Source organism: Mya arenaria, chromosome 6, assembly GCF_026914265.1.
Source record: "Mya arenaria isolate MELC-2E11 chromosome 6, ASM2691426v1".
NCBI classification, from domain to species: domain Eukaryota; kingdom Metazoa; phylum Mollusca; class Bivalvia; order Myida; family Myidae; genus Mya; species Mya arenaria.
This window is the reverse complement of record NC_069127.1, coordinates 43,744,344-43,764,398: the sequence shown is the minus strand read 5'-3', so window position 1 is coordinate 43,764,398 and position 20,055 is coordinate 43,744,344. Positions and strand designations below refer to the sequence as shown.

General features: G+C 35.5%; 2 protein-coding genes across 2 annotated transcripts; one reads left to right on the top strand and one right to left on the bottom strand.

The window, feature by feature from the left end:
* Positions 1–4,315: 4,315 nt before the first annotated feature.
* On the bottom strand, positions 4,316–7,595 carry LOC128236888 (2-amino-1-hydroxyethylphosphonate dioxygenase (glycine-forming)-like). The gene is made up of 3 exons (XM_052952016.1): positions 7,426–7,595; positions 4,697–4,922; positions 4,316–4,555 (listed from the first exon to the last, which is right to left on the bottom strand). The coding sequence occupies exons 1-3, from the start codon at positions 7,570–7,572 to the stop codon at positions 4,347–4,349; spliced, it is 582 nt and encodes a 193-aa protein (XP_052807976.1). The 5' UTR covers positions 7,573–7,595; the 3' UTR covers positions 4,316–4,346.
* A 4,723-nt stretch (positions 7,596–12,318) lies between these two features.
* Positions 12,319–15,192, top strand: LOC128236887 (uncharacterized). The gene is made up of 2 exons (XM_052952015.1): positions 12,319–12,341; positions 13,312–15,192. Exon 2 carries the CDS (start codon positions 13,315–13,317, stop codon positions 15,034–15,036), a length of 1,722 nt encoding a protein of 573 aa, XP_052807975.1. The 5' UTR covers positions 12,319–12,341; positions 13,312–13,314; the 3' UTR covers positions 15,037–15,192.
* The last annotated feature ends 4,863 nt before the right edge of the window (positions 15,193–20,055 follow it).

Below are 20,055 nucleotides of genomic sequence, written 5' to 3'. Positions count from 1 at the left end.
ACCTGATATACAACTATTTTGACATTCAGACAATCATTTTTGTTTCTTATCTCATAAAAGTAATGTAAGAAATGCACCATTACAAATAAAAAGCGTGCTTCAGGGTCACGTCAGGTTTTTAATAACAAACCCTGCAGGCGATTGGAAACTTGCAGTCGGTAATAATATCTTGGGCTAAACTCAGAGTGAATATCATTATGTACATGTAGACCTTCCTACCAGAGCCTCCATTATTTTGACCCACATTAATCTCATAAATATAACGATCTAAAAATAGTTATATTCTGCTAAAGATAAAACGCCGTGATACAGAAATACAGCGCGGAAATAGCCGAACAAGCAAGAACTCATACTCGGACTGCAATGCAACTAATCTATTTTTATGTTTTTTACGTCATCCTGCTAAACATAGAGCGCATTGAGACAAAAAAATGGGTTAAAACAACATGAATAGAAGTAGTTCTTTGGATTTTGCGGTGTTAAGACTACCTGCGCGCATGCGCAGAAAGTCTAAAATGACTCCTCTTCTTTATGTCCAGTAAAAGCTTTTCAAAAAATGTGTAGGTTAGTTCCCTTAGCACCCACAGAACCGTTGTTTTGTACTGTTTCCGGTGGGGATGTGATCCCACTTGACGCGTGCAGCGTTGATCGTATGTTTTGACGTATTATGACGCAAATCCCGATTGCTCACGCTCACGAATACACCATGCACTTCTTCCGACGCGGAGGATCTTCCTTCTATTTTAAATGCGGTGTGCCGGGGGAACTTATTCAATTGTTTGGTAACTGGAAATCCGACTGTTACCTACGCTACCTTATATTTTCATTTTCTAGCATGATTGACGCGGCACGGCTTGTCGCTTTTGCTTCGTAACTAAGTTTCTGGTATTTTAGTTCAGGTTTTGGCCGTTTTGGGGGAGTTTATATGGCTGCTTTTGACATAAGCTTTATATCTATGTTAATTTCATTTCCAATCTAGCAGTCCATTATTTCGGCCAAATTAAATTAATATTTTACATTTGTTTTTGTTTTTCCTGAGCGCAATAATTATGTCTGTGTTATTTTATTAGATTAACCATTGTCATCAACTTACAGTTTTGATATCATGACTTCATGGCTTTGATGTCGTTATAGATGTATCTTAAGATAAGTTGACCACAGTATGCATTTTTGTAAACGGTATAAATAGTTTCACCAAAAGCAAGGCACCAAGTACTCAACAATACTTTAGTCAATTCTCAATTTAAATTCAAACACATTTTACAACATCACTACAATGCACTATTCAAAATTTAATAAATTTACTATTTAAACGACACATTATGTCATAGACTATGTTGATACAAATTTTGTGCCTCGTGGACGACTCTTAATGACTCCTTCTCGAGATCTAAAAAGGATCAAGAAATCTGTCTATTTCCTCGTTTTATTATGAGATGAAACACTTCGAAGTCTATAGTAAAAGTGACTCGAGCGAGGAAAGACACAACTTTTAGAGAATTGCCAAAACTATCATCATCCAATGACAAAGGATGTTACAAAAAGTCATGGCAATACATGGCCAATAAAATTGAGACAATTAATCCAGACGCAGGGGACACTAGGGGCTGGGCCCTAAAAATGTCATTGTCTGACTTAATCTCAATTATCAGTTAAGCCGGGCATTCTGTTTATATTACAATCTAAAGTTTCGCAACAATCTTTAGACGTAGTGATAGGTTGTCAAGAAAAATAATTTCACAGACTAATTGATAATAAAAATGCTATACGCTGTGTATAATATAATATAAAGTTTGACAACTATGTTTGAATAGAGTAATAAATGTCATGAAATATTTTGGCTATTATCAAAATTCACTTTAAGCACCAGAAATGTATGTTTCTAACAGACAAAATATTCTAAAATTATGAAACATGAAAAGTATTAATGACATTTCGTAAAATTACATTACACAAAAGTACTCGAAATTTTACAGCATAACACTATCCCTCTCCCTTGTTTTACTTTATTCCTATAAAGTTGGAGGACTCGGGGAATGCACCACATATGAAAAAATATACAAATGCTCATAACACCACCATTTTTGACTAATTGTGTTTATTAGCTCCTGTGGTTTAATTTGAGCTCCTATGGGTTTTTAAAAAAATGTACACTAATCATATGAAACATTTATACACATTGTTGACATCAAAACAGTGAAAGAACATCATAAAATATATACATGCTGAAAAACAGAATCACATTAAGAAGAATTGTAAATTATTTACACAAAATATTGTTGCTATTATTTTTTTTTATTTCATTTTTTTTAACAATTTCTGTTCTGTGGAACATAAAGTGGCGTTTTACCACAGGTTTAATCACAGCTGTTCAAAGAGAAAAGATGTATTTAAACATTTTACATGATATATAATACATAATACACAAGTTTCTTTTGTAGGTGCAACAGTCCAAAACTTTTGTAAAGCAATGGTATTTTCTAGTTCAATGGAATTAACAGGTTTCCATGTTTGGCATAAAAATTGACTGAGTATGAAGTATGCATGATATGTCGAATTCGTCTAGCTGCTAGAGGACCAACTCTAACAGTGGATCCTACATTATTCTTTTGATGAGTTAATTTATTTTCCACATGAAAGTCATCCCAGTCAAATGATAAAATGAGTGTCGCCTGGTTAATATTATTTTTTTTTTCTTCAAATGTCATGGTTTCTCTCAGAGAGTGTCATGAACTCTCTCTACGATTCGGAATTTATTTACATGAACTCTAAACAAAAACTTTTCCGAAAATGTAGTAGCTGTCAGTGTGAACATTCCATGTGGTTTGTGACGTCACATTTGGTTATAACATGAAGCAAAAGACAGCTCCATTCGGAAAGGATTATAGCAGTAAGTTTGTTATTTTCATATCATTTTTTTATAAAACATAGCGGAGGCTAAGCGGGAAAAGTTGCTATACTCGGTTACTATGCGATATGTTGAGCAGTTTATTCTTTTTATGTCACAAATCGTGGGCAAATACTGAGAATGTACAAAATATTGTTTGTTATAACGAAAAGCAAATAACGTTGCAGGTCCAAAAAGTTGTTTATATATATAGAGAGAAGTATCTTCCATGGCCGAGAGTGTAAGATAGGTTCATTCCGACTACAGCGTAGGGTGTTTTGCGGAAACGAGGTTTACCTGTTTTATGGTGACATTTGAAGCGAGAAATAATTAATTTTCGTTCTAAATATTACCATAAGACAAGATTTCCTTGATGCTACTGACGACAGTCTTCAACAAGGCAGGTAATTATAATGTGGTAAATGGAGTTCCATAAGGGCATTTTATCTTCGCTCGTTGGCAAGATAAGAATATCTAGCATGGTTAAATTATTGGATCTACTTATCTGCGGTGGGAGAAATATATATATCCCCACAAATTAGGCACATACTATATAGAAATATTGAGTGTAAATATTTTGTTATGTCGAAAAGCAAAAACGATTTGGTTATAACGAAAAGCAGTTTTTGGAGGAACAATTGTCGACCTCTCTCCCTCTTGCCATGAACCCAATTAAAACCAGTTTTGCAATATTTGTTTGTATAGACAGTAGATATGAGCATCAGTTATGTTTTACAACAAATAAAATAGGCATATATATGACAAATAAATGTCACAGTCATACTGCTTAGTATGTCACTCATTTTATTTATCAGGAAACTTATTCCAACAACACGTTGCATGTTCTTCATTAGCTCGTCTGTTTTTGACATAAATGGAGTTCATGCGTCGTTTATAATTACATATATTCTAAAAGAGATCCACTTATTGGATTACAAGACAAACTATTAACTGTTTGTACCTTTAATTAAAAAGGGGTTATTTATATTGAAAGCATTATCGTATAAACATACATAATTAACTCTTTTTAGCCGGCATCCACGTTGTGTCCTCCCCATTACTCCTTCACCAAACACTAATTCGACACAAATGCTCACCACGTCAAGCCTAAACATTCAACGCGCATGTTCCAATCAATTATCTTATAATGCACCAGTCATTTGCAAACACGACCCCCCCCCCCCCCCCCCCCCAGGTCCGGGGAATAGCGGGGACTTTGACTTTCGGTCCAGCCAAGCCCGGGCAAAATCTCCGCCCTGCGGGGACGATCTGCTGGTAAACCCCCGCCAAATGCCCCCGCACCTAATGGACCCTAGATAAGGCCAAATTCCCGGACCCAAGGGTGTGTGGTTACAATTGACTGGTGCATAAGCACAAGAACAACTGATTGTGTATAACTGAGGGATTTCCAATTGATAACTGTTAGTATACGATTTTGAAAACCTGGTTAACTAGTGACTTATTTATTCTTCGACAACACATTTTCACATAAATGCCTATATTTATACAAAGGTTGATGAACCACGTTTGTGTCTTTTGCCAGCTCATCCCATCTGCGCATGCGAATAATGGCGTCAAATGTATCAGACGACTCGAATTCGTTTGCTTCTTTTGCAGACATAGTCCCACCTTGGTGAACAAGGGTCTTCTTGCTAGCATCTGACAAATCTGGAAAAGGCATCGTTGTATCAAAATATTTGTGCAGAGAAAAATAATGAAAATTAAACCGTTTTGTCCGATATATTTCTTTTTTTTTTTTGGTTTTGTTTGTTATTGAAATATTTCTAGTTTTCTCTAAAATAGCATTACTTTCATAGTACCCATCCTCTATTAAAACTAGATATCTCTTGGCTTTCACATGTCCAGCAACAATGTCGCACACAAGGTCTGGGAAACCTTTGTGACGTAGATATTCTCCACCTATGATGTCATGTTTCTGCGTCCCAATATTCACACCACCTGTGATCATTTCCGGTAACCCCTGACTAACGCCGATCAAGTGGCCTATATCGTGAAGGAAAGCTGCTAATACAACCTGAAATAAAACACGTGTCTGAGATCCTCTCTGGAGTATGCGATATTCAAAAGGATTTGAAGAAGTATGCAATCGGTATACACTCCTCCGTCTGCATAGCCGAGATTGTCAGTGCATCCCACTATAACCTCTTCAATGCTTTGTGCCTTTAAAATCAGTTTCTACAACCACTATTCCATTTCCCCAGTCCCTCAACACTTTCAACAACCACTATACTATTCCGCCAGTCTCAGAGCACTTTTAATCCATTGATTTCGCAAACATAAGACGGCCATGAGTCGGCACTAACCACTGTAGGACCTTATTATTCCCAGATCATATTCTTCACAGGTCTGGAAAAAAGAGGATCCTACTCTTCACAGTTTCAAACTGTGACATATATAATTGACCAAAATGGTGGTAAGCAAGAGAATCATATTCTTCACAGATTTTGTCGATGACAACATGATAATAATGAGAAAAACAACAACAACAACAACAACAACAACAAATATTCTTAAAACAAAGCCTTATACAAAACAATAAAACATATTCTTACAACAACAATAACAACAACACCACCACCAATTCTTAAAACTAAAATTTTCTCTATATTTATCTTGGTCGGATTGTGTCCCCAAGGGTGAATTGTTACACTATCGTAAATGCTCGAACATATCAGGCAAGCTCGGAACAGAACTATCTCTAAACCAAATCTCTTTTAGGACTGCGATATTCACTGCTTTCCCGAAATTTAGCCGTTGAAAGCGTTGGAAATACTTTTTCCAGTACATTTGTCTATGCCAACACAACTCGCGACAACAAACACAATGCCATATCTACCTTCACTAGACATACAGCAACTATTACGGTGCCAACAAGAAACCATTACTATTCCTACTTATACCAATAACCCGTACAGCAACAACATAAAAAATAAAACAACTATCTCTACAACAACCGCCACTGCGTCTACAACTGCAGCCAACTAACAACAACAACAACAACAGAAACGACAACAACATAATCAACGATTCTTTATGACTAGAATATATACACATACATGTATATCAACAAAATATATCTGCAATACTGGAAATAGAAATCTGTGACAAATGTGATTCAGTTGTAAAATTCACTTTTTTGGTTAAAAAATGAAATTTTTGACCTGTGAGGAATGTGATTTCATGGTACATAAAAAACCGGCTTCGATCACAAATTTCCCAGGAGCTATGAACATGTTCTTATTTTTCCCAGCTGTGAATAATAGGATCCTATTTTTCCCAGGTGGGAAGAATATGATCTGGGAAAAATAAGGTCTTACAAACCACAACGATTACGATGTTTTCGGTTTTACAATGGAATTTAAAAGAGGCAATGCATGAACATGTCAGACATTTACTTTTTCCATTGACTAACATCTCGCTGATTGTTAATTGCTGTTGCTAAAAAATACATTGTTTTCTTATGCTGCTGCAATGCATAATTTTTGGATTGTCTTAGTGTTGATTGAGTATCTAAGGGAGGTAATTCGTATTTTAATTTCCCGCATATGTAGACAGAAAGGAGTCGGCACTCGAGACATCTATAACGAAACAAATCCATTTTAAAAGCGTCCATATGCGATTCGTCGCTTATTTACACCTTAATCCACTTCAATTGGCTAATTATTTCCTATATGTTAATATTAAAGGTTTATACGTTTAATACATTACAACTCAATAACAAAGTCGTAAACGAAAACTACTGTCGCTATTATTGTGTGCTCTCATTCCGTAGTCAAACTTCCTAAATGTGACTGAGTTTGTTATTCCGTATTCGACTGACTCCAGGCAGTTGCGAATTTAACCATATAATTTAAATCATATTGGTACAATAGGTTCATTAAATGGACAATGGACATTTCCTGAACATAAAAAAGCCCAAAATCCATATACATCTAATCAAAACCACTGAATTTACTGAATAGTTATCATTCGATTTCGACATCCAATACCAAACATATACTTCGGACAATTGTGGTCATACCTAAAGACCCATACTGAGTCTAAAAATGGGCAGTATTAGGAATGCAGTCCAATTTTTTTTAAATACGATTCAGCAGACTTACTTATTTACAATGGATTACCTCAGAATTCTACACATTTTAATGACATAAATAAACATAAAATGCGATTCTGCAACATCTGAGGCTTGTATTATATGCAACTTCGTTTTATTCTGGTTTGTGCGATCAAACATACCTTATGCCATTGATTTGTTGTGAAATTAAAATTTTGATAAATTTTGTCTACGATTGTAAAGAAATTTATATTGGCTTATTAATTAAGTCTCTTTCGTCGGCACGTAATTGCTCGAGAGTGTGGTTTTGTAGTGTATGGAAAACCGAAGAACACGAAGCGGTAAAAAGCGAAGCGCTAACCACTGCTCTAACCGGGCAGCCAGCTGTAAAATTGATCCTATTTCGCCCATCCACCTTGTCTAAAGTAAAAAGCTTGACTACATGGATAATACAAATACCAACTTCGTCTGACTCTCCTTCCTGTTCCGCCAACATGGCGCACTGTATGGAGTGTTCCGTCTTTGTGACCGCTTCCCCAAGGTATCCTGTGTGCCCGGGGCCCTCGTACAGACGGAACACATCTGACACGATAGTAGAAACGTCCGACATTGCGTGTTTTATGCAGATGTGTAGTGTGGCCTGGGTTGCTTTGTGTAATTGAGCTTTATTGTAACTAGTTCATGTGATAAGACATTGACCTTGTTATCAAAGGTTCCGTTGTTTCGTCTCCAATTTTTACCACACAAGAGAAAAACAAATACACAGTAAAATATCTGAAATGTAGAAGTAAAGTAAAAAAGAAAGTCCTCAGAATTGACGTTTTCATTTATTTTAATGTTTAATTTGCGAAATGATATGTTTGAACGTCTTAATGAGCTTTTAAAGAATTTTCTTTTAACAAATTCTTTATATCGTCACATTCTCGTAACATGTACAGTACAAGTATTTGCCTTATGTATTTTTGATGCGTGACTACAATTCTTTTTATACCATTTTGGTTCATTTTGATTGTTTTGGCTTTCTACAGTTTCTTAACAATTTAACGTTCACTGCACATTGTATGATAATCATAAAAACAGAGTTCATAATACTTAAATCTAAGGCACACATGTTATTTTTCATAACGTTCAGTTTGTTAAAATAATTAATTCTTAAAACTTATCACAAAAGTACATTATTGCCCTTCATCCAACACGTTGACTTTGCGAATTTTTACATTCATATGCTTATTATAAACGTATTTTTTAAATTAAACAAAATGAATACAGGACTATGAACATCTGAGAGATGTATACGATAAACTAACTCTTTTAAGCTTAAGACGCTGTCAAATAAAAGTCGGTGAATACAATGCAGTCTTTGTTCACATATTACAAAATTTGTGTTAGAATCGGGGTTTTGCGAATTTGAATCGCATCGCATTTTCAGGGATTCCAACGGCAACCAAGTTGTCAGGAATGCTGCGTCATCGACAAGACAGAAGACAAGATCTTGCAAGACAGAATGGGGCGAATGTAGCAGGTGAAGTTCTTGAGGTATATTCTGATTTTGTATGTTAGGATCACTGATTGTCCTGGAACAGTTAGTTTTGTGCTACCGGAAGTCGTCCTGGCCGCTATACCACTCACGTACTGGCAATGTGATTCCATCTCGTTTATCGTTTAGTGGATTAAAAAGTGTCTGTCTTAACAAAAGCATCATCAGATTGTACATACAATTATTCGACTTGCATTGACCTGCTATGTCGATGGACTGGGACTTGCTGTCAAATTTGTTCATAAGGGAGATAATCATAGTCGTGTCATTTTGTGGGCCTCTGTTGCCGGACTTGGTATTGCTGGTATATTTGGGGAACCAAATGTGGTGGGCCGAATTCCGGTGGCAACATTAAGGGCTGTTGTCCACGTGTGGGTGTGAATGGCAGACTTAAATTGCCCGGTTAAGAGTGGTAATTAATGACCTCTATGGGATTAATCATCGTAAGCACCATTGCTTAAGTTCGCGCTCACAAGATGCAATTTTAGGGGAGGGAGTGTTATTTTTTACTATGATGTCATCGTACTTCTTACAGGGCAAGGGAGTGTTTCAATTCATCTGTGCATTTCACAGCAGCTGTAAATTTTTTGCACGTTTAATAGTGATCAGCAATAATGGCATCTCAATAATCTAGCTATAACAAGCAACTGCTATTATGGAGTCGTACAAATTAAGTTGTGGAGGGTAGGGTGTAAACTGTTATCCGCTGGCATGAACCTTCCGGTGTCGAAGTCGATGAAGGAACACTCTATATCGACGGAGGAGTCAAACCTGATGCGGCCGCATGGTGGCACTTGGCCGCTCTATAGGTCAGAAAGAGAATCGTTGGTGTGATAAACTCTCCATGGCCTCAGAGTTTTCCTTTTATAAATACAGTTAAAGCTCCAAAAGTAACATTCCAAATGGTTAAAAAAAGTTCAAAAGGTAAAGTACATGCGATCTGAATGGAATAAGCCAATTTTTATTCAAATGTCTGGAAACTACTGTTACAAGACTATTGGCAAATGATCTGATCGCAGTTGGTCATATTTACGGTCGAAAATTGATATTTTATGGCTAAAAGCGTTACCAAACGGTTACAGCTAAAATGATTTTTTCCGCAGTTCCCCAAACCATTGAGGTCTGTTATATTGTGATTATTTCTTATATAACTGAATTAAAGTCATTGATACCGAATCTGATTCTGAGACTACACCTTAAAAAGTCAAATTGTCAATCTGTGAGAGTGCAGTTTTTAAAAGGGGTGAAAACTTGAGTGAATTGTTCGTATCTATTTCTATTTTAAAATAAAACGGGAAGTAAGCGTGTTGGTCTAAACTCAAGAAACCTGAAAGAGTTACCTCTTCTTCTGATATTACTTAAACAAAGGGAACAAAACAAACAGCATTAAAGCTAAACAAACATATTGGACCGAAAATAAAACTTACAAGACTTTGTAAACAGTGGTCAAAGATATTAGTCTTCCGTGGAAAAGTACCTACATGCTAAAATAAATGGCGATTAAATTTAGAAACATCTATGGCTAGATTTTATCACCTAACCAAATATGTAATGGTTTCATATACATTTGAAACAAAAAATGTATTGCCATAATGCCTTAATCAGTGAAATAGAACAATATACAATGCCAAAAATCACTGTTGAACCTTTTCTTATCGACAGACACACAATTTTTGATATATACTTTTTAAACCCTACCCATAAATGCAATAAATAAAACCTATTCCAGAATCATTAAATATGTACAGCTGTAATGTCAGCATAATTATAGATATTCCTCATAGTGCTGCAATTTTACCGATATCCATTGAACAAAACTAAGGTTGGGAACCGTAAAGTTAATTACAAGATTTGTGAGAGTGGACTTGTGGTTTAGGTATCTGTCTTTCACTCACCACCTGGGAGAAAAATCTCATTACCTTTTCTAATGGGCACCAGTACTAAACGGTTTCAGGGTCTTCAAAATCGAACTGAAATAAATCCGAATGAACGAAATATAAGTGGTTAAGAAAGGCAGGGCTGGTAACCACCGTGACCGTAATTGGGAAGTTACAAAAGACGCTGCCGACTGATTAAAGTTTGTCATACTTCCACTTTAATATTACAGTTCAAAATAATTAAAACTGTATTCGCCATAACATTCATAAATACGGGACACTCCTCTTTTCTAATCACACACAACAAATTGAAATGCAATAAACAAAAAACCTTACATGTCGACGTGCCCGTACAATTCAAGGTACGCCGCTACGTATAACAAAAGGGTCATCTTAATACCGCGGCCCACCACACGCACCCCTCCACACCCGCGCCCCCCCCCCACACACGCACGCACGCACGCACGCAAGCACGCACGCGCACATTCCTTTACACACCCACACCCCTCACCCAACACATACGCAGACCCCATAAACATACACACGCCCATCAATCAACACACGTGCATCCCTCCACGCACGCGCACCCCTTCCCCAACAGACACGCACCCCCCCCCCCCACACACACACATCCATCAACACACGTGCATCTCTCCACGTACGCGCATCCCTTCCCCAACACACACGCAACAACCACACACACACACGCGCGCGCGCGCGCACGCACGCACGCACGCACGCACGCACACACGCACACACACACGCACACACACACACACACACACATCAATACCTCCACATATGCACAACCCTCCCCAAATACACATGCATCCCCCCACACACATATTTTAACACATGCGCACCCCTCCCACAACACACATGCAGCCCACATACACTCACGTACGCACGCACATACGCACACGTGTACACAAGTCCAATGTGCAGAACAATATAGTCTTCCGCAATGTCTGATAAAGTTAAAGGTCAAACGAATATGTCACATTTGGGAGTGGTGATATTTCGCGCGTATTCTTTACATACATGTTAGGATTCCGCATAAATTGTTCATACACATGTGAAGATTTCGCACAAATTGTTCATACACATGTGAAGATTTCGCACAAATTGTTCATACACATGTGAAGATTTCGCACAAATTGTTCATACACATGTGAAGATTTCGCACAAATTGTTCACACACATGTGAAGATTTCGCACAAATTGTTCACACACATGTGAAGATTTCGCACAAATTGTTCACACACATGTGAGGAATTTGCGTGAATACTACTCATGAGAAACGAATTCTTTTGCGTGAAAACTAATGTTAAACATGCTGGGTTTAACCTTGCTTTGAGTATAGTTAACATCTTAGGTCATGCCCGGTGGTGCTGTTGACCTGTATGCTTCACAGCACGTAAATATACGTATAAATGGAGTGTCATCTGATATAAGCCTCTCCACACATTAGTAGAAACGAAGGTCATGTACAAAGTTAAACGTAAATCTGTACACTTCCAAATGGATTGCATGTATATAGGTTTACTATCTTCATAAATAGTAAGTGCATTAACATATATGCTTTATTTACATAAAAACTATAAATACTTGTAAAGTAACGTCTTACGATGTAGAATACATGCCTAGAAGCACATGTTTGCTGACATGATTACAACTACTTGTTCGCCATGTTTAGTTTTAAAATTTCTTTTAGGGGAAGTACAAACTTACCATAGGTTTTTCAAAAAATAAATGCTTTTATGTTCATATATGTATGTATTTCAAAATAATAGGGATGATGCGAGAAGATATATAAATAAACCAGAGAAAGGTGTGTATTTTGAAATCGTGGCTCACTAATCAATACATAAAGCAAACTGTCAATATTATTTTCATTTGATTTGCCGATGATCACGTTATCATTGATATACTTAAACCCAATCTATAAATGCGTCGTATATAAAGGTTTGAACAGACTAGTGCATGGTCAGATCATACTAAATTGTTTTGCGTTAACAATGATACAACTCGATTTTTAAAGAATGTAAAATCCAAGGAGTTTTATGTTTTATTCGGTTTAAACACTTCTCAACAAGTTCATGTAAGTAGGTTGTTGAAATCGTACACGGCTATATATACACATATATTATATATACGTGAGTAATTCAATATATATATTAGTTTATGTATCGTTTCTACTTCCTCCGATATTTGAAGTCAACTCCACTCTTATTGCTAAATCAAATCAAAAACAAATTCGCCATCAAATTTGGGCTACTGAACCAGGTAACAGTGTATTGCATCACAAGGGTAGTGAACCCTGATGTGAAGTTTGGTAAGAGTTATGACCAATACCGCAGTGAGCCTACCTCTTGTAGAGACATGCACGCTGAATGAATATGCTCACTCATCTTAATATGAACGTTCGTACTTATATTTTTACATTTCATATGGCTAGGTGACTATGTTACATTAAGCTCTTATTGGTTGAATTAGCGTTTGTATCGACACAAGATTAAATTCAATACTATATTGAATGGATTCACAATTTAAAACTATATACACAGGCTGAACTATTAAGGCGCAGTATCTTAACAAAATATTGAAATGTAGACTTTTCCATTAAATAGCAAAAACAGATACACAGGTAAATCTTTAGTTGACGTCATTGATAACTTTTAAACTTAAGAGGATTGAATTGCTCTAATATTAAAGGCAGAAACAGGACACTGACATGCATGTATTTATAAACATACATTCATTGACGAGTGGGTAAACACGCATAGATTAAACATAAAAACTGACCAAACAATACAAAGTACAAAAGATAAAGCTTTCTGATCATAAAACGTACTTATCGATGTGCGTTCTAATTGTGTGCGATGTTCAAAACTGGACATAATTTCGTGATTTGAAATTCTTTTTTTGCTTTCAGACAATGGAGGCGATTGATGTGAAAAGAAAGCTTTCAAAAGCAAGCGAAGAAACGATGCTCCCTGAAACAAAACGGGCACGTTCAAAAGATGAAGGTGAATTGTTTGAACAAATAACCAACACAGATACTCCACGCGAATCGAACGTGATATATTCCCAACAGACATCGTACGGTACACAGAGTTTGGGGTCTTGTTCGGTTGGAAGTGATGTAAGCGGTGACGTTTTGAGTGGTGATGAAACGGACTATCCTTCAATTGAAGAAGGGACAAGAAATATGTTACACGAATCTATGGAAGCCAACGAATTAACACAAGAGATAATTGACGAAGATGATTCCTCGGAAATGTTCGATGAAAGCATGTGTTTTCGCGAGGGCTCCGCGGAGGACAAAAGGAAATGTCGAATGTTAAAACGCGTGTCAGACGCGCTGTTTGGATTCGATGATGTTGACGGTCCATCTGAAAGTATTGATGATACACCAGACGACATACAAGACGCGAGTGATGTTATTTCATACTTGCAGAATAATGTTTCACCGGACGTACAAACTGAGGTTGCGAAATATCTAGCGAGTGGATGTCTTGAATTTGTTCACATTTCTTTGAGCAACATTCACCACTTTTACCATGTGGCACATAATTTGCGCCTTAAACAGTTACGAGATCATTGTCTAAACTTTTGTTTCCTGAGCAACCAAGACGATCTAATAGCTAGATTTGAAGGCTGCGAATGTCAGTTGTCCGTAAAGCGCCGATCAGCAGGAGGTTACGAACGCTCACAAAGTATTGTTTCGAATCCAGACGAAAATGAGCCTCCTCAGTATTATATTGTGTTTACTGGAAACTCTCAAAGTGGTCCAGGGAAGGATACAAAGCAAATATCCGTTATGGTCATAGACATGTCTGAAAGACAAGACGTTTATGATACAAAAATTGATAAGCTGAGCCAGCTAGGAAACGGATTTGCGTGCTGCAGTGTTGAAGTAAGCGAGTCACCATACGTGTTTATTAGTGGTGGTGAGGGCAAGTCGACCACTATGTCTCAATACGACGTCCTGCTGGGACGCTGGAACAAATGCGCCAAGATGCTACATGGACGGTCTCAACACGCAATGGTGGCCGTGGGCCAAACATCTGTTGTTGTACTCGGCGGACTGGAAGTTCCTTGTATTGAAGAGTATGATGTAAAACGAAATAAATGGTTTGAACGAGCTTCTCTTGTTATTCCCGTGGCATCGGCTGCTCATACTATTTTCAAAAATAAAATATTTGTGTTTGGAGGGAAAACAATGGCAGGGCCTGTGTCAGTTGCACAGTGTTATGATGTTGAAACCAAACGCATTTCGAGAATACAAGATTTACCTTGTGCATTTGATGGTGGACAGTGTGTTGTTTTACGAGACCGAATATACATTGCGACAAACCAAGGTCATTTGATTTGTTTTGACCCGCACACTGGAATTTCGCAACTTTGCTCTCAACAACCAGTTCAGCGTAGAAGCTTCGGAATGTTTGTGAAAAATGATCGCATATATTTTGTAGGAGGAGAACTGTGCAACCCGGACGTCTCTCCAGGTCCTGTTCCACAGTACAGGTACAATGCGGAGAAGGACACGTGGGTGGAAAAACAAAGGCTGTCCCGATGTTTTCAGGTGCTGGCAAGCTGTGTGATCAAGTATCCACAAAAATGCTCGATTATACCATTCAACAAAAACTTATTCTGAGTGCGAACAGACCTGCACATCGACTTTAGAATTGTTTTGCTACTTTTTATGAACTGATATTTATTTGATTTTGGTTATTTGATTTAGCTAATCAATGAATCATTTTTATTCCGTATGCCATTAACAATGATTTCTGATAATAGAGATGAAAAACCAGGTATTTCTTTCTATTTTGCGAATACGATCTGTACCCGTGGAAATGGAAATTTTCGAGTCAATATTTAAAACAAGAAAGACCATTGATGCAAAGCATCAAAGGGCGCCGTTTAATAGTTTATGCATTTGTTATATGTTGAAAAACAAGGAATGTCAAGGCCAACAAGCATATTATGGTGCACTGAACCGCATCCATGAAATTCTCAAAATATTTGTAGTATTCTGCTTGACAACATAGGCAAAAGCATTGAAATTGAAGAGTTTCAAGTTGAACATTTCATTAGGGGTGTGGTACATTAATGAACACGACAGAATTAGGGTGCTTGTGCACTGTACTTTTTGTCATTGCCACCTACCCATATACCTAGTTTTATTTCAGTACCATAAGTAGTTTAAAAGTAATGCTCGGGTCAAGAAAAAGCGACAAAGGGCAATAATTATGTAATTAGCTGAAATACAGCTATAGTCATTGTGCACTGCACTTCCTCTCGTTGTGCTAAATACCATTGAATGATGTTTAATGAAATTCCAAAAAAGTAGTTTTCTAGTTATGCTCCGGACAAGAAAAGGTACAAAGGGAATAACTCTTGCAATACGCTGAAATAGAGTTATTGTTCACGTACACTACAGTTCTAATCATATAGGGGGAGGGGGCAACGTCACCATGCTGGAATGGCAACTTGTAGGGAAGAATAAGTTTCCTCATTCATCATGAAGAAGTGATATGAAATAACAATTTAACAATTTTTGTAGTACTTTAATAAACATTATTATTTCGTCTGAAAGTTGCAAACATAAATAGAACATAATTATTGAACTGTTATATAAAAAGTGAAATGCATTTATAACATAAAATGCCTTGTTTTTAGCTGTTTAATAATACTAAAATGTAATGTAAAATTGCATAAAAATCTGGTCAATGGAGTTATAATGTTAACTTCTTCATTTACATGGTAAAGAAGAGTTGAAAATGGATGTTTTTTGTTGATAATGATATTAACACAAAAACAGAATGTGTCTTATTGGACAGTGGCAATTTTTTTAAATATGATAAAAAAAGATTAAACGCATTCAAACTGAATATGTATCAGACTATGTATGAAAGAAATAATACTGTTTCTATTTTTCACAAAGGTTTTGAAATACAACAATGCACATATAAGCATAAATAGGCCAAATATGCAAAAAAAGTAAACAATGTGTGAAAATGATACTGAACACTTAAAACAATTTCTTTGTGCATTAAATGAATATATACCAGAAAAGCAATACTAAATCAAGTCCAAAATGTATAATAACATGAAGAACACCCCTTTATGAATATCTTCATAACAAATCAGAGTACATGTAAACAATAATCATTTATATCATTAGTATCAAATGTGTCTAGTTTAAAGTGTGTTTTCATTTGCATTAAATTACATTGTAATATATACCAGAAAAGCAATTATAAAAATCCTTAAATGTATAAGAAACTGAAGACAACAAAGAATAACACCCATTTATGAATATCTTCAAAACAAATCAGAGGTCACCTAAACAATAATCATTCATATAATTAGTATCAAATGTGTGTCTGTTCGTTATCTTTAAATGAGCATCTTTAAAGTGAAACTCTTATTTGAAATCAATACATATAATTGTATTTATAACATACATCAAATTGACTGATAAAACAATAACTACTTACTAAATAATGCATTTACTGAAATATTGTTTACTGATAACAAGCTTTTGACCCTGTTTATAATAGCAGAAAGCATGACAAATATTAAATGATTAGTGATTGCTAAAATATTTACTGTGGTCTACTATAGTATCACAAGGCAGAAATACCATGTTTTATGTTCATTCTTATTAGCAAATTGAAATCAAGATCCTTCATTAGAAACATTGTTGTTGACATCTATCAACCCATTTTAAAAAAATCAAAACAATAATACTAATTGTGATAAGTCTTATTTGGAAGTAAGAGTGCATTTTTAAAACTAGTGTGTGTTTTTTTTTCACTTAAATATGTAACAATTCAATTCGACAAATGAGACAAACAAAAAATAAGTTAGAAAATAGAAGTAGTAATTGTACATAATACAAAACAACAAAAATTGACAAAGCTCCATATAAAGTTTCAAAAGTTTCAAAGTTCATTGTTCAAAAGGCCTCCGGCCCTTACACAAACACAATAACATACATATATATAACACTCATGAACTTTGAAACTTTGATAACAGGAAATCTATATGAAAACAAAAATCCTTAAAGGCCATAATTATTTAAACTGAATTAACTTCAGGTATAAGTAATACACACTTTTATAAAAGCTTTTACCCACATCATAGTTATTATCATGGTACACTATGGGACTTTTATTCAAATGTTGAAGATTTTTTACCGTGAATTAAAAATATTTTGTCTATATTTGATTTTTTTTTTCACATTATCAGAGATTATGAAATAAACACAACAGTTTCTGGTAAAATAAACTTCAGTTAACAGAAAAAATAAGCTCAACCGAACATATTATTAATACACATGGAAAAAAATCATTTTGATTGATCTTGTGAGTCTTCGGAACAGAGCAGTATTTCGATGTTTGAAAATATATAGCAGTTTTATAAATTCATAAAAAATAGTCAACCTGCTGAAATCATTTTAAATATTTTCTATGATGTCTAATGAACAATTTAAAAGACAATTTATGATAGTTTACCTTCCAGTTTTGAAGAAAATATACATAATGTCATGTAACTATTCATTTTTATAACTAATAAAATGCTTAAAAATCAACCTTTTTCTTGTAAAAATTGATAAAGCTTAATTGGACTTATTCATAAAATGTAATCATTCAAATAAATGAATTTCACTTATGATACTAACTCAGAATTCAGATTTAAAAACAATGAATGTACTTTTAAATTAAAATATGTAAAGAAACAAGAACACTAAGTAGGCGGTAATGCCCCTCCAAAAATGTCAGAGTGAAAGTTCATGTCTTTTTAATATTATAACATGTAAACAGTCTCTGTGGGTAATCGATGTCTATTTGTTTTATTTAGTCAATGGTATTCAAACATTTAGAATTTTTCACAATAATTCTTCACTCTTCAACATTTGAAGTTTGGTTTTTTCCCATGCGTTTGTACTTGTAGTGTGTGCACAGATGATAATTACTCAATGCTGAGTCAATGCTGATTTGGTTTTCATGCCCCTTCAGGTTCTTTACCTATCTAGAATGTTTAGTGCTGTAAAAGAAAAAAAAATACTTTCTAACTAATTAGTATAGATAATAATACTGTCATACATATACAAAATAAAACAAAACAGTTTAATATTTCTCGACATTATTTAAAAAACAAAACAACAAGCTGATACATACATGTATATAATATAAAGAAAATTACTAAATTTATCAATAAAATTCATCATCATCACCATCACCACCACCACCACCACTGGATTATTGAACACAGTGAGTTTATAAAACAACAAACACCACTCAAATATGTTTTATATGAAATACTCACATCATCTCTATCAGATGTGACTGCCTTGTGGATAGACATGGATGTCAAATCTGTCTCAATGATCCAACAAAGTATTTAATGAATGTCGCTTGTGTCCAAGCTGTCGTGGCTTCCAGCCCGAAACCATGTACATCTTTTCTTACAGTTTTATTTTGAAAATATGAAAATATGCAGTTTGTAAACAAATAATGGGTATGTTCATGTATTATGGTATGTTAGAAATAGGTCACATACCAAAACACATCATTTTTAAACAAAATTTTAAGTCTAATATTTTTCTAAGATAAAACAATCAAATAAAAGATTACATACTCATATCATATACATAAATGATGTACATAAGTACATTTAAAAATATGTAACATGTACATAATGCACCAGTCAATTGTAACCACGGCCCCCCAGGCCTGGGGATATGCCGGGGATAGCCGGGGAAATGGGCTGTGTTTTTACCTTTCACGTGTCCTCGCAGTGCAGGTTGAATGCGGTGGTTTTGTCTTTGAGCAAAATATAGCAGGGCATATGCCTTACCTAGGCTCCCTGGGGTACGGGGCCATATGGCGGGGATTTGACCATCAGTTCATCCCCGCAGGACGAGGATTTTACCCGGGGTTGGCTGGACCGAAAGTCAAAGTCCCAGCTATTCCTCGACGCTGTCTTAACATTTGGCAAATAAAAATGATTTAAGATTTCCAAAGATACCCTTTGATACGAATATCCCAGTTCCATGCTGATTGTTGACATTCGTTTTTTCGACAGAAAATCTTCTCTTACCAGTCATGGAAATTAGACTTTTGGATCAACAATTATTATACTATTGCTGACATCAATTTTTTGAACAAGCACTGCTATATAAAATTCAGAATTTGAGCAAGCCCGAAAGACATTTTACCAGTGCAGGGCTTGCGGACTTGTGCTAATTTCGACCACTGTCGCGTATAATTCACTTATAATCCATGTTTTACTGTAATGACTCAAATTGTTAGATGTATCGTAATCAACTGTCAGTGTGCACTTTTAGTGTTTACTTATTTTAAACGTATATTCATGAGAAAACATCACCTAGTTTCCAACTTTTAAACGACGATGTAGAAATTCCATTATTGACCTATGAATAGCGGGGAAATACCTTCTGGTTCTAAAAATAGCAACATCCGGATATGTGTAGTGTTCTAAAATTAAAACAACTCGGGGGCAATCGTAATAAAATTTTACTAAATGTCACCTTCAACACATTAACAAATAAAGTTAGGTGAACATTTAATTCCAATATCGATTAAATTAAAGAAAACAGCTTACCTCATGGTTTATCAATGCAGTAAACATAACAAAACAACAT